The sequence below is a fragment of the Tursiops truncatus genome, chromosome 3, assembly GCF_011762595.2.
Source record: "Tursiops truncatus isolate mTurTru1 chromosome 3, mTurTru1.mat.Y, whole genome shotgun sequence".
Classification (NCBI taxonomy): Eukaryota; Metazoa; Chordata; class Mammalia; order Artiodactyla; family Delphinidae; genus Tursiops; species Tursiops truncatus.
The window spans coordinates 98,988,809-99,002,559 of record NC_047036.1 but is presented as its reverse complement, the minus strand read 5'-3'; the positions used below and the strand labels follow the sequence as shown (position 1 = coordinate 99,002,559).

At 36.5% G+C, this 13,751-nt stretch overlaps 1 protein-coding gene across 3 annotated transcripts in view; it reads right to left on the bottom strand.

Annotated features, from left to right (window-relative positions):
- PRR16 (proline rich 16) overlaps window positions 1-13,751 on the bottom strand; it is a 269,867-nt gene that overhangs the window by 93,189 nt on the left and 162,927 nt on the right. Inside the window, exon 2 of one of the 3 annotated variants that reach the window (XR_012330833.1) lies at window positions 6,337-7,240. Coding sequence is in view for 2 of the 3 variants with exons in the window: in XM_073802434.1 (XP_073658535.1) it covers window positions 6,485-7,240 (756 nt within the window). In the remaining variant the exon portion in view is untranslated. Of the gene's footprint in view, window positions 1-3,294; window positions 7,241-13,751 lie in introns of those variants that run through there. The other 2 variants (XM_073802434.1, XM_004320891.3) reach the window with 2 other exon arrangements.

Sequence of the window (13,751 nt, the reverse complement as noted above, 5' to 3'; positions counted from 1 at the left end):
TATGAAAAGGAAAGAAAATGAGGTCTATAATATATTCAAATTATACACATGCCAAAAAATTACTCCTTTGGAAACCATGGTTGGCATGATCGGTCCTCACCTATATGTGGATCTCCTTCCCTTTCTTGAGCACATGGGGACAACAAGAAGGGCCACATCACTAGTGTTGGCCAATGACACGAACAAGGACTGAGGAAAAAGCACAGCTAAGATTCTCCAGTCTCCCTTCTTCTATTGTGGTGGTTTTGGAAGAGGATGCATGACCAGGTGGTGGACCCACACATTCAACACAGCCTGGATCGATGAATGACTGCCTGAGGTACACCTGCCCTAGAGAATCTCCTGGACTCAGGGTGAACTTTGAATGAATGAGAAATAACTCGGATGCCTCTGAGATACTAGAGTTGTTTGCTACCACAGCATGAACTAGTCTTATGAACTAGTCTATCTTGACTTATGTTCTTATATCTTCCAACAACTTTCAAGCAAGTTTCAGTGAAATGACTGTAAGCTCTACAGATGACCTGTGCACAATGCAGGGGCCGTGCTTTGGGCAGTTCTGAAAGGTGGTGGAGAACGTGGGCTGTGGAGGCTGACTGCCTGCCTTAAAATCCTGGCTTGACCACTTCCTGGCTCTATGACCTTGAACAGCAGTGAGATAGTTTCCTCATTTGTAAGATATGGATAATAATAGGGTCTAAGACATTGTGTTGTTAGGAGGGAAAAATGTTATGAGGGAAAAATAACACATACAAAACACATAGAAGAAGGACACAATGCAAGCCCTTAATAAGTGTTAGATATAATATATTGTCAACATCAACTCTAACCTACCCAAGGGCACACATTGTTTTATTTAGCTGGTCCAAATTCCCTTTGGTGGTGAGGAGAATTGACAACTACATTATCAAATAGTGGAAAAATCATATCTATAGTCTAATAACAAAAGGATGGAAATGCTTTTATTAGAGCTCTAATGCACTGGTTCTTTGGTGGTTCCACAGAGTGGATCTATTGCTATTTTTAGCTGTAGGGGTCAACCTTAGACACATGAAACTCACAAATGAAATACCAGTAATACAAATGACACAGTTAGTTTCAAGTGGCATTAATACTGTGGAATCAGAACTTCTCAGGGAAAAAAATCCAAAATAATAGACAGCCTTTGAACTTAAGAGAAAAGGTTTTACCGGAAAGGTAAAGCCTCTGGTATAATACATGACAAAATGAGGCTTGCATTATTCAATAGCTCATTCATTTCTGATGGTAGTGAAATTGCCTGAAATCCCTCTCACATTCTGCAAAGATCAAACATATTGAGAATGTCAAAATAACATTAGGTAACCCCTTCTGAGTGTCAAAATAACTCCTCAGAACAAAGGGGAAAAAATTGCAAAGTTCAGAGCTATGAAGAACACAATTAAATGGTGATGCTGTGGGGAAAAAAAGTATGGGAAGTCCTGCTGGCACTAAAATGCCAGCCACTTACTAAGGGGTCAGTTTTGGCAAAACACTGAAACTGAGGTCCTGGATTTCTTCACTTGTAAATAAGGATAATAATATCTATTTTATACATTCATATGAGACTTAGAAAAAAATAATGTATGTAAAATTTCAGAAAGCAGTTAACATATTAGTTTACCTATCGTTGATCAGTCTAGAAGTCATAAATCATAAGCAATATTTCCTACGTATTTTCGCTTGACCTTCACATAATTCTATATCCATTGTTGATTTAACTACATTTTAAAGAGAGGGTTATTTGCAGACCTTCTTCAGGTTTTTCGAAAAAGACCAGATGGATAAATCCAAGTGCTTTCAATGAAATGACACCCTACATAACTGATGTTCCACTAAAATACGGCTAATGCAGTTTTATGTTCAACACTGCTGCCTGCCCTAACGGTAGTCTCACATCTGTCATTATTTCAGAATCAGGCAATTTACACAACTCTAAAATTCAAAACTGTTTAGTCTAAAAATCTGAATACAGTGTCACAGTTCCTAGAAAATGTCATGTGATTTTGCTATCTAGTAATTGTCAGATTCTGTGCACTTAAATATGTGATACAGAATTTTATTGTTCATAAATCATTTCCTCACTTAGAAATCATCTGTATGTACCAATGCACAACAATGCAATATTTTGCTACAAATTTGAGTGTACATTACAGCAAAATGTGCTACCAACAGAGAAACTGCAGAAAAAACTGAATCAGGACAATCACAAAAACATTGAATTATTGCATATATCCCATGGGAAAAAATTCAGTCAAGGCAGTGATTCATGACTTGATTACACCATTCCCAGTGCAATTACATGTGGAACTACTCAGCCTTTTCTTCACAGAACATCCAAAAAGAGCTATAATTAGAACCTGTAGATAAAAGGCCTTGCATAGTTTCAGAGACTGTGTAGCTGCTGTTCTTGGTCATGTTAAAAGGAACTACTGATCTGCCCAAAGAAAGCCATATAATACAGTGCCTTATTCCTTTATTCATTAAATAGTTAGATGTGGGCATAATTCAAACAAGAATTTTTAGGTTAATTAAATCACTTCAGTTAATAGCAGACATTTTTTTCACAGACTACTATTAAACTAATGAGAAGAGGTATGAATATATTATCAAATTGAAGAGTGGGGAATGTCTCTTCTCGCATGCCCTGTATTTTTGAGCAGATATTTTATATTTAGCTTCAGCATGGCCTAAAAAATATATCAGTTTTATTTCCCTTTATGACTCCTAAAACCACTGAGAGATGGAAGAGAACTTTGGTCAATTTTATTTTCTTTTTGCCTTTCATCAGTGGAGATACAATAACCTCCCATCACAAAAATGGGAAGCAACCTAAGTGTTCATCAACAGATGAATGGATAAAGAAGATGTGGCACGTATATAAAATGGAATATTACTCAGCCATAAAAAGAAATGAAACTGAGTTATTTGTAGTGAGGTGGATGGACCTAGAGTCTGTCATACAGAGTGAAGTAAGTCAGAAAGAGAAAAACAAATACCGTATGCTAACACATATATATGGAAACTAAAAAAAAAGGTCATGAAGAACCTAGGGGCAAGACGGGAATAAAGACACAGACCTACTAGAGAATGGACTTGAGGATATGGGGAGGGGGAAGGGTAAGCTGGGACAAAGTGAGACCTACCAAACATATATACACTGACCAAACATAAAATAGATAGCTAGTGGGAAGCAGCCACATAGCACAGGGAGATCAGCTCGGTGCTTTGTGACCACCTAGAGGGGTGGGATAGGGAGGGTGGGAGGGAGGGAGACACAAGAGGGAAGAGATATGGGAACATATGTCTACGTATAACTGATTCACTTTGTTATAAAGCAGAAACTAACACACCATTGTAAAGCAATTATACTTCAATAAAGATATTTAAAAAAATAATAAAAATTAAAAACAATAAAAAAATAAAATAACAAGAGAAAATTTTTCTTATTTCAATTTAATTAATGGATACAGTTTTTTGAACTATATTCTACCTTTCACTAGGAATAGATGTTTTCATAGCAGTACTACCATTTTACATTTTGTAGAAACATCACCTTCAAAGGAGTATTGAGGCCAGCTTTTTGGTACACTACTCTATGTGTGAATAAAAGAGTTAAAGCCATGTTGTGAAAAAAGAACCTGCCCTTAAAGATTTGAAAACAGCATTTCTGCTTTGGTATCTTCATGAAGAGAAAATATAGACCATGTTTTATGATGATTTAATGCATGATGTGCAGAGCTTGCATTTCAGAATTTAAATTTTGAAAGCAATGTTGGCTGATTACAAAAACCGCACTGCCACTTATGACACTTTAATTACAAGTTTCCAGGCAAATATTATGACACTCTATGTTAACTGGTTTCCATGTTTTACAAGTTTATATATATTTAGAGACATGACTACCAATGAATGTTGCAGAATTATCGGGCAAAAAAACCTATTGGCCCAATATATTCTATACATTAGTAAAAAAAAAAAAAAAAAAAAAGGAACATATGGAGCAAATAAACTAAAAGGAATGTCCCAACACTGCTGTAATCTAACATTTAATGTTGACTATGTAATAAATAAACTGTAATAAGAGAAGAAGGTCAATAACTATAACTTCTTTATGTTGAGATTTAACTCAGCTTTATAGGCCAACAGTTACTTATAAATGTGTTAAATAAAAACAGGTGTTGTGGTTTTGGCATATGTCACTAATCAAACATAAAAAGATGGTCTTTCATGGGGTAACTCCATCTATAATTTGAGGAAGAGAAATGGATTTGAACCTCAGAGGTTGTGTGTAGGCATCTGGCTCAAATATCCTTAATCAACCAGCTTAAATCATCCAACTTATTCAACTTGCTTTATTGCAAATGAGTTATCTGCTCAGTGGATGATATGTGGCTGTTAGTAAGCTCTACTTTGAGGTCCAGGTTGGTTCCCAGACATCAACAAGGTCAAAGTCTCACACTATAATGTAATTATTAGGTCACAGTAATTGGCTGTGAAAGAAAGATGGGCTGAAGGGAAAAAACTTCATGTCTTCAAAGACTTTATAATATCAAAAGGCCTCACACTGGATGGATATTTGAAAGGATGTAAATATTTAAATCTAGAAAGGTGATAAAAGCCTGGGTTTATTTATATCAAGACTAAATGAACATATTACAATGTTAAGAATATATGTGTTATTTTGGTATTCAATGTCAATTATTTATTTACCTGGCTCACATCTATCAAACATACTGATCATATAGTTAATAAACTTTAGATTCTGGCCTTTGATTATTAGTCTTGCCTTTTGTAACTTTCTGAAAAGTTGGATTTATTCTGCTTGCATTATCTTCATGTCCAACACACACAGAACAAAAATCATGTTGAGTACATTTTCAACGTGACGTCACTATTTTTACTCATTTGATTGTTCCTTTAAAAAATAAACCTATTTTCTTTAGGGAATTATGCCTAAAATATATTAGCATTTTAAATAGGAAGCTGTTCAAAAACAGTACTCCAAATTATGATGCTATAACATGAAAAAGGCAACAAAGAAATATGATTGAAGACTACTTTCCTGTAGTAGCAAAAGTTCAAGTTTTACGATCAAAAGCCAAATATTCAAAAGTATTACAGTATTCTTTTTTAAGTTGCATAATAATCAAATCTCCACCAAAGATGACTCCTTCTACTCCTGCCACTTAATGACCACATTTTGCTCAGGCATTTACCTGTCATCATGAATCTAAGGGAGTAAACTCATTTCTAACTCCAGGGCAAATCATAGGATCAGTCCAAATCATGGTAGTTAGGAAGTGAACTTTTGTCCATGGGTAAGTGTGACTTTAGTTGGCAAATTAGACTAAAGAGAAGCACATTTATTGGATGTTAGGAGGAAAGGATTTCCTCTCTTCCTTCTATAGAATAACAAAAACCCTGGCATATTTCAGCTCTGAGGGAGGATCAGCTTAAGGCTAATGCTAAAAATATCCTGTTCCATAAACATCTTTATTTTCCTCTAGGATTCTCCTGTAAATGGGGGAATCCCTCAGGAAGGCAGAGAGCTTGCTGATGCAGGAGCAAAGTCATCCTACAGCTTCAATGAGCTGGTTTATGCATTGACCTGGAGGCATGCTGAGAGTGGGGAGGACCTAAAGGGGTTGGCCTGCAACAGGTCATCCCTGAGGTACCAAAATGGAGGCAAATCATATGAAAATATTTACAGTTCTATTGAGAATCTGGATTATGATATTTAATTTGAAAAATTCTGACATATACTCACTGTGATCTCCAAACTCTGTCAGAGCTGCTCTCCATTTTGATGTAAACTAACGTGGAACTAAATGAACCACTGCTTCATTTTAATTCTGAGGAACATTTGGTTTTGCCATTATTTACCATTGTTTATTGACATATGATATTTCCACAGACCAAAATCTTTCATTACATATATAGGTGAACATATAGTCATAATTGTATAGTATAGAAAATAAATGTTCTGGTATTATCCTCAGCATTTAATAATGCAAAACTAGTGACAAACATCTTTAGAAAAAATAATAAAATAGTCTTTCAGTATTAAAATTTCTTATTAAAAAGCATTAGGTCAGAGTATGGCATGTTCTTAATGCATAGATGAGTTAGGCATGAATAAAATGAATCTAATCCCATCTCTTATGGTAAATCAAAATATTTGAAATCTACAGGTCACAGTTTGACACAGGTCAATTGAAAAAACAATATATTCAGCTATTCCGTTATTCTGTGGTTTCATGATGTAACTTTTAAACAATGTATAGCCAGGACATAAACAACATACTGCATACTTACCCGGTGATTTTTTATGCCACTCTGCTGAATGCAGGATAAATATATTTGGGCTTTTTATTGCTTGAGTAGAAAGTGCTCATTACGTATTATTTTATGTTTATAATATAAGAGTTAAAAAAAACAAAAAAGTTTTTTTAAATGGCATACATCACACTGTTGTAGTGGTTGATTTCCTCAAGATCGTCTTCTGTGGTTTTGGTGCAGTGGGAGGAGGCACAGGTGCAGGTCTGAGTGGGGGGAAGCTGTTACTGTGGCTTATTCCCAGCCCTCCATTTTCTAGTGGAAAAGGAGGGAGGTGAGGGGGAGGAGGCTGGGCAGGGCCATGGGGAGGAAGCTTTCCTGGTGGGTGGACAGGTTCGCTGTGTGAGTGGACCTCCCTATTTTTTATGTGATGCCGGGTGTCACAGTCAGGACAATAGCCATGGTACTGGACTTTTTCATTAAACCGAACTCGCTCCCGAGGCCCTGCTTGGGGGCACCTGTCTTTTTCAGGTCTGTGCATCAGAGGCTGCACTGGAGCCTTGTCCAAGTTACTGCTGGGTTTGCAGCAAACGTCTCCGTTTGGAATTTTGTTGGGTGCCCCTGGGAAGCCTCTGTTTCGCAGAAGGGTGCCATTGGTCTTTACCGGATTGACAGTGGACACCACTCTTTGCGGGTCTTCACACTTCACAGGTGTCAACCGTGGAGGGGGAGGGGGAGGGTTTGGCTTTCTCAGGACGGTGAGGATAGCAGATGGGTGGGCTGGGGGTTTAATGAGGGGGGCGTTGGCCTGCACTTTGATCTTCTCTATGCTGGAGGCTGTTGTCCCACTTGAGCTACTATTCAGGGTGTCCGTTTTGGAGCTGTCGGTCATCTCATCCTCCAGCTGTAGGTCAGAAGTCAGGGTATCAATCTGGTCAACCACCTGGTGGAAAGGACAAGGTAATTGTGTTGAAGAACGACCCGAAGCAAAGTATACTACAAACAATATCTTCCTGTCTCGCTATAATCTGTTATGGGAACCTTGACTAATACTGAGTGGTGTATTCCATTGTTCTTAATGTTTTCATTCAATAAATTTAGGCAAGGCAGGGTGACTCTGGGTGGCTCCCATGGTAAGTAATAGTGGCTCAGACTAGGATCAAAGAAAGGAAGATGGAGAGAAATGAATGGATTTAGGAGCTAAAACTGAAGACCTAGCTCTCATGGTACTAGTGTGAACCAATCAATCACATAAGACACTCATGTGGAGGAAGTAACATCTCTGAGTCCTCTCTAACTTCTGGTTGAATCTGGCACCTCTTATAACAGGTAGTGTCTCTGCCCTGTTAAGTCATTGTCTGGGGCAACTTGTGGGAAGCATGGCCTCAGGGCAAATGCTCAATTTCAGAACCCAGAAGTTGACCCTCTATCATTTACACTCCCTGCAGTCAGAGACCTTAGAGGCTATTCTCATGGCTACCATACATGTACTAGTATGCCTACAGGAGGAAAGAAAAGTTATGGATTACTTTAAAAGTAATTTATTTTTCAATGGAATGAGTCCCCTCATCTCACGTTTCCATACGTAGACTTTTCCCTCCTCTCTTATTCAGGCCTAAGTTTGTTCAACTGTGAAGTTGGCTTTTTGACACATGGTGGCACAATTGGGCTCAAAATGAAAATATCATTACCAACAAGAAGTTAGAGAGGACTCAGAGATTTTACTTCTTCTACATGAGTGTCTTATGTGATTGGTTCACACTAATACCATGAGAGCTAGGTCTTCAGTTTTAGCTCCTAAATCCATTCATTTCTCTCCATCTTCCTTTCTTTGATTCTAGCCTGAGGCACTATTACTTACCATGGGAGCCACCCAGTCACCCTGCCTTGCTTCTCACTTCTGTAATCTCAGTGGTCTTTCTAAAAACAGAATTGTGCTCTTGTCATTCCTTGCTTAAAACCTTTCAATGCCTGCTCATTTCTCCTGTGATATATATCAATTCTTAACATGGTCTCTAAGGTCCTGTACAGTCTCACTCAGTGTTGTTCTGATAAGTGTTTAATAACGGGTTCTTAGAGGTGTGAGTGAGTCCTGATTTGAAGAGTTTGCCAGTTTCCATGGCGTAAACTCCTGCCATGGTTGACTTCAAGTGAGTAAAGGCAACATCACTAAATGTGAAATTGGGAAGAAACCTGCAGGGGTGCATCATTATAAAGTATTTCTACCATACCAGTAGAATAGACATAAACTCAGGAGTACAGATAAATATTAAAATGTAGTAAAATAATTAGGAATGACTAGGAATAATTAGAAAAACATCTTTCTTTTTAATGTAATCCACTTAATATAGGTTTATATACTTTTGTTTTCAATAATAGTTATTTCACAATTGGCTCACAGGATTTCTGAAAATAAAACAATTGGCCCTTTTTAGCCAGTACAAGACAGCACTCCTAAGTGACCCTCCATATTCAAATCTATTAAGATTCCCTTTTCCTTTCTGTTCTAAAACCTCTCCAGTCTTCTTTCAGACCCTCATAATTGCCAGTCAGCTTCCTGTCCCAGGACATTTGCACATACTAATTTTTCATGTAAAGGTCACTGAATTTGTGTGTGTGTGTGTGTGTGTAAGGAATCATATCATATCTATCTGACACTGGTTAGCTTTAGGCTTCATTAAGTTAAGAATGCATGGGAAAAATTGTACGGCAACTACTGAAGTAATAGACAAACTTACAACTTTCGAAATAAGGATTAAAAAGTGAGTAAGGGAATTTTGGCAAATCTAAAAATGGCAGAAAATAAGAAAACAACCAAAAAAGCATACTAAATAGAAACAAACCCACATGATAGTTTAAAAAACCAAACTTAAAAAATAATAATATTAATAATCATAACAAGTATAAATAGATTAAAATAATTTATTCAAGAAGGGACACAGAAGGATTGAATACAGAGTGAAAGAAATAAGATATAGCAGGCAAATAACCAAATGAAAACTGATGCAGCTATACTAATACTGAGCAAAAAACCCTGAAATCTGTTTTAATCAAATAGTATTGTATCAATACAAACAGGTGAAAAAAAATGAATGAAACAAAAATTGAAAGTTCATGTACACACACACACACACACACACACACACACACACACACACGCTCAAACAATGGGATAAAAGTTATAAAGAAGTAATTCACATAAGGGATGCTCCGAATTTCCAAAAATCATCTACTCAATCTCACTAGTAATCAACATAGTGCAAACTGAAGAAAAGTGAGAAAGTATTTCATTCTGAGTAGTTTAGGAAAAACGAACCAGCCTGATAGTTCTACTTGTTGGTGATGAGGTGGGTAAATGGGAACTCTGTACATTGCCAGTGCAAATGTAAATTCAGTGTGTTGGGAAATTTTTGGACAATATCTTATAAATTGTATAAGGTGCTTACCCTACCCTACCGTATAGGTATTTTAGGCACAAAGCCTAGACTGTTCTGGAGAAATTCTAAGAGATGTGCACAGGGTTGAAACAGCACAAGGATGTTTCTTTTAGGTTTTTTTTTTTTTTTGGTGTTGTTTGTTTTGCCATAGCAAAAAACTGGAAACAACCTAGATATCTATTAGTAAGCCATGTATGTAAATACAAACTAGTTCAAATGAAGTAACTACAGCTATATTTATCAACAGGGATAAATCTCAAAAATCTTCAGTTGAACATAAAAGTTTAAAAATATATATCTCTATATGTATCCAATATGTATGTATTGTTTATATGTAGAAGCACAGATGTTTTAGTTTATACAACATGAAAATAAATGATAGACATTAAGTTTAGGCAAGAAGGAAGGGGAAAGACTGTCAGAAGGCATCAGCTATATAGATGAAATATTTTATTTCTTTTAAAACTTGATATAAAGTAATTATGATAAAGTGTTAACATTTGTTAAGTTCGGGTTATATTTGATACAGTATTTATTTTATGTCATGTGTAAAATCTTTTATAATTTGAAAATAAAATAAATATCACTACTTAAATAAAGTTAGAAAGAAATAAAAGGAGAATTTCTTAACAGCTGCCATGTGGAGAACACATTGAAAGCTGCTGCAGTTTATTTGCTTGTTGAGTTGGAGGATATTGCAGCCAAGTGAGAGATGAGTAAATTAACCATACAAGGAATACACTGTATTCCTTGAAATTACACTTCTATGTTTTGCTGAAACGATTTCACAGTATCATATTGCAACTAAAGGAATTATGACCACAGGCATGATGGAATTAAGGGGAAAGCAAAATGAAAGAAAGTAGGACTAGAGGGACACATTGTTTGCACATATTTGGAGGTAAGAGGACAGCATGACATCAATCAAAAGTCTAAGAACATCCACACCTAACATCAGGAGCAAAGGAGAACTGTGTATCTCAAACTTGAAATTTAGTCATCTTTCTAAGTAATTGTGGCTACTCAGATCTACGGAGGAATGTGCCAATGGGAGTGAAACAAAGGGATATGTAAAGAAAGGATAATGCGTTCAGTGATTCCAGGAGGTTTTCCTTAGCCTCACATACAAGGAAGCTATGGTTCGATTATGGAATAATTAGGAATACTGATAATTGTGGCTCAGGGATCACATGAGCTTAAGGTTTTCGTATTGGAAAATATCCCTAAATATTTTCATAAAAAGGAAGCAGATTTGGAAGAAATTAACTGACTAAATGATCTAAGTTATTTGTGGGAATACAAAATTCAGCTTATACTACTTCTGTAAATGTTAAACTGCAAAGAATAAAAATAAAGATACTTCAAGGTTTCAGGGTTGGCATTAGAGTGAAATTTAGGATGAACGGATTTACCTAAAATTAAAAAATAAATAAATAAAAACATTAGGAGCTCCTTTTCTTATGCTCTCACTGGATTTTGCCATTTTATTATTACAGTTGCTTCTATATATCAGAATTGTCTATACCTGTGTGTTTCCCTCAGACCGTGTAAGCACATATTTCCATCTTTGTATTCCTGGCAGAGAGTACAGTGATTGTACACAGTGGATATTCAATAATAAAATGCTGAGTAAATAAACTGGATAAAGGTAGAACCTCTGAGAAAAGTCATTTCTTGCCCTCACTTCCATCTCTCCCCAGCTTTCCCATCTTGGGTCTGATTTTCAAGGTCTTCAATGTCACCAATTCTGGGCTGTCCAGAAAGGCACACAGGAAAGAATGAAGTAGAAAAAAAGGAAGGCAGCCATAAAGAGTTGGTGAGGCTTAGTGAACTCTCTGCCTATGTTATCTGACTCTGAAAGCCTAGCTCCACAGCTTGGCACAGGGAACATTTCAGTCACTCTCCAAAACAACTAAGATGGTTGAATTACATATTTATCTTTAAATACTCATCAGTATAGCCCTAAATGTATTGAGATCTTTCCTAAATCCTACATATTTCAATTAAAAGCCACAAAATGTATAGCTCAATGGCCTTAAAAACAAAACCCTTTTTCAATTTGAGTGAATCTTTCTCTAGGGCCTTCTCAGTAACAAATCACAACTTCAAGAATTTCATTAAGAATTACAAACTTAATGAAAGGAAAGGAGGAATTTAACTCCAACTTAAATATGCACCAAATTATGAGTTCTTCTATATTTAATATTTATTCATAAAAACAACCACAATTTAAATGTGTGGCATCAGCAGTAAAAAGAAAGGGAAATGAATGAGAGCAACGGTTGAACTAGCTGTCAGACCATGGTCCATGGCCGAATGCAGGCTGACCCAAGAGCTTCACTTCTACTTTTTTTTTTTTAATAAATTTATTTATTTATTTGTTTTTATTTGTGGCTGTGTTGGGTCTTCATTGCCGTGTGCGGGCTTCCTCTAGTTGTGGTGAGTGGGGGCTACTCTTCGTGTGGTGCACGGGCTTCTCATTGCAGTGGCTTCTCTTGTTGCAGAGCAAGGGCTCTAGGTGTGTGGGTTTCAGTAGTTATAGCACGCAGGCTCAGTAGTTGTGGCCGAGGGCTCTAGAGCTCAGGCTCAGTAGTTGTGGTGCATGGGCTTAGTCGCTCTGTAGCATGTGGGATCTTCCCGGACCAGGGATCGAACCCATGTCCTCTACATTGGCAGGAGGATTCTTAACCACTGCGCCACCAGGGAAGCCCTCCATTTTTGACATAATATAAAAATTTTAAAATCTATACTTGTATTTATCTATATATATTTTATCTATCTATCACCTGGTTGATCTATTGACAGGAAATAAGTTGTTCATTATGTACTATACAACTCTGTATTCCACTGCTAGACCACAGTACTAGTGATGTACTAAATATGAATTAATATGTATAAATAACTCTTGTAATTATTTTGTGAATGGGAGAACTATATTTAATTATACTTGTGCTAAAAACAATGTAATAAGTGGAAAACATTTAAACTATTCCACAATTTGGTTAATTCTGCTTTGACATTTGTTTAAAAAAAAAAATTTTTTTTTTTTTGAAAAGGTCCAGTGACCAATATGAAAGAGTTGCTCAGGTGGTGAGCGCTAAATGCTTGCTTTCCAAGGAATGACTAGAATTGCCTTGAGTTCCCAAAGTTGTCTTTGGGTTTCTACAGCAACTGCCACTTCCTTAACAATATTATTGTTTCTTAGAGACCTGACCAATCACAATATCCCAGACACGATAATAACAGAGTTGTATTATCTAATGTTTATTTATTCTCCTTGTCCTTGGTGTATTTGATAGAGTATATAACATAGATAGTGGAAGCAATCCACGATAAATAAGGCACTATCTTGAAGCTGCCAGAGACCCAGGCTCTCTCCAACTTTCTGTTCTGCTATCCCTAGGGTTTGGTGTCTATTTTTAAGTCCAAGTTCATAGCTGGAGGGCCGGCCTTCGCATATGTATTTCAAGGGAAAGGATGAAGAACAGTGGGGAACGCACACCTACTCCTTTTTAAAGAGATGTTTCAGGAGTAATACATTTTATTTGCTTATGTTTGACCAGCCAATAGTAAGTTGCTTAAGTGGAGGAGACTGGGAAATGTACGCTTTTATCTGGGGTCCAACGTGCTCAGTGAAAAGCTATGGTTATTCCTCAAAATAAGAAGGGAGAAAGGACATTCCAAGGCAATTAGCATCCTCTGAAATAGAGACTAAAACACACATACAGAAAACACACACACACACACACACACACACACACAAACACACTGGTATACCTTTAATCATCCTTGTTGGGAAATAAATATGAAGGTTATAAACTTGCTTAAAAATTCTTACTGAAAAATTATTTGAAACATTTTTTGAAACAGAATACAGTATATGTTTTGAAGGTGTTTTGTTGTTTGCTTTTGTAATATTCATTTAAGTGGCAATTTATACCCTGTTCTCTGAAAGTAAACTAGATTTAAAAATAAACAATAATCATAATTCATAGCTAAGCCTGATCAGTAGAAAAT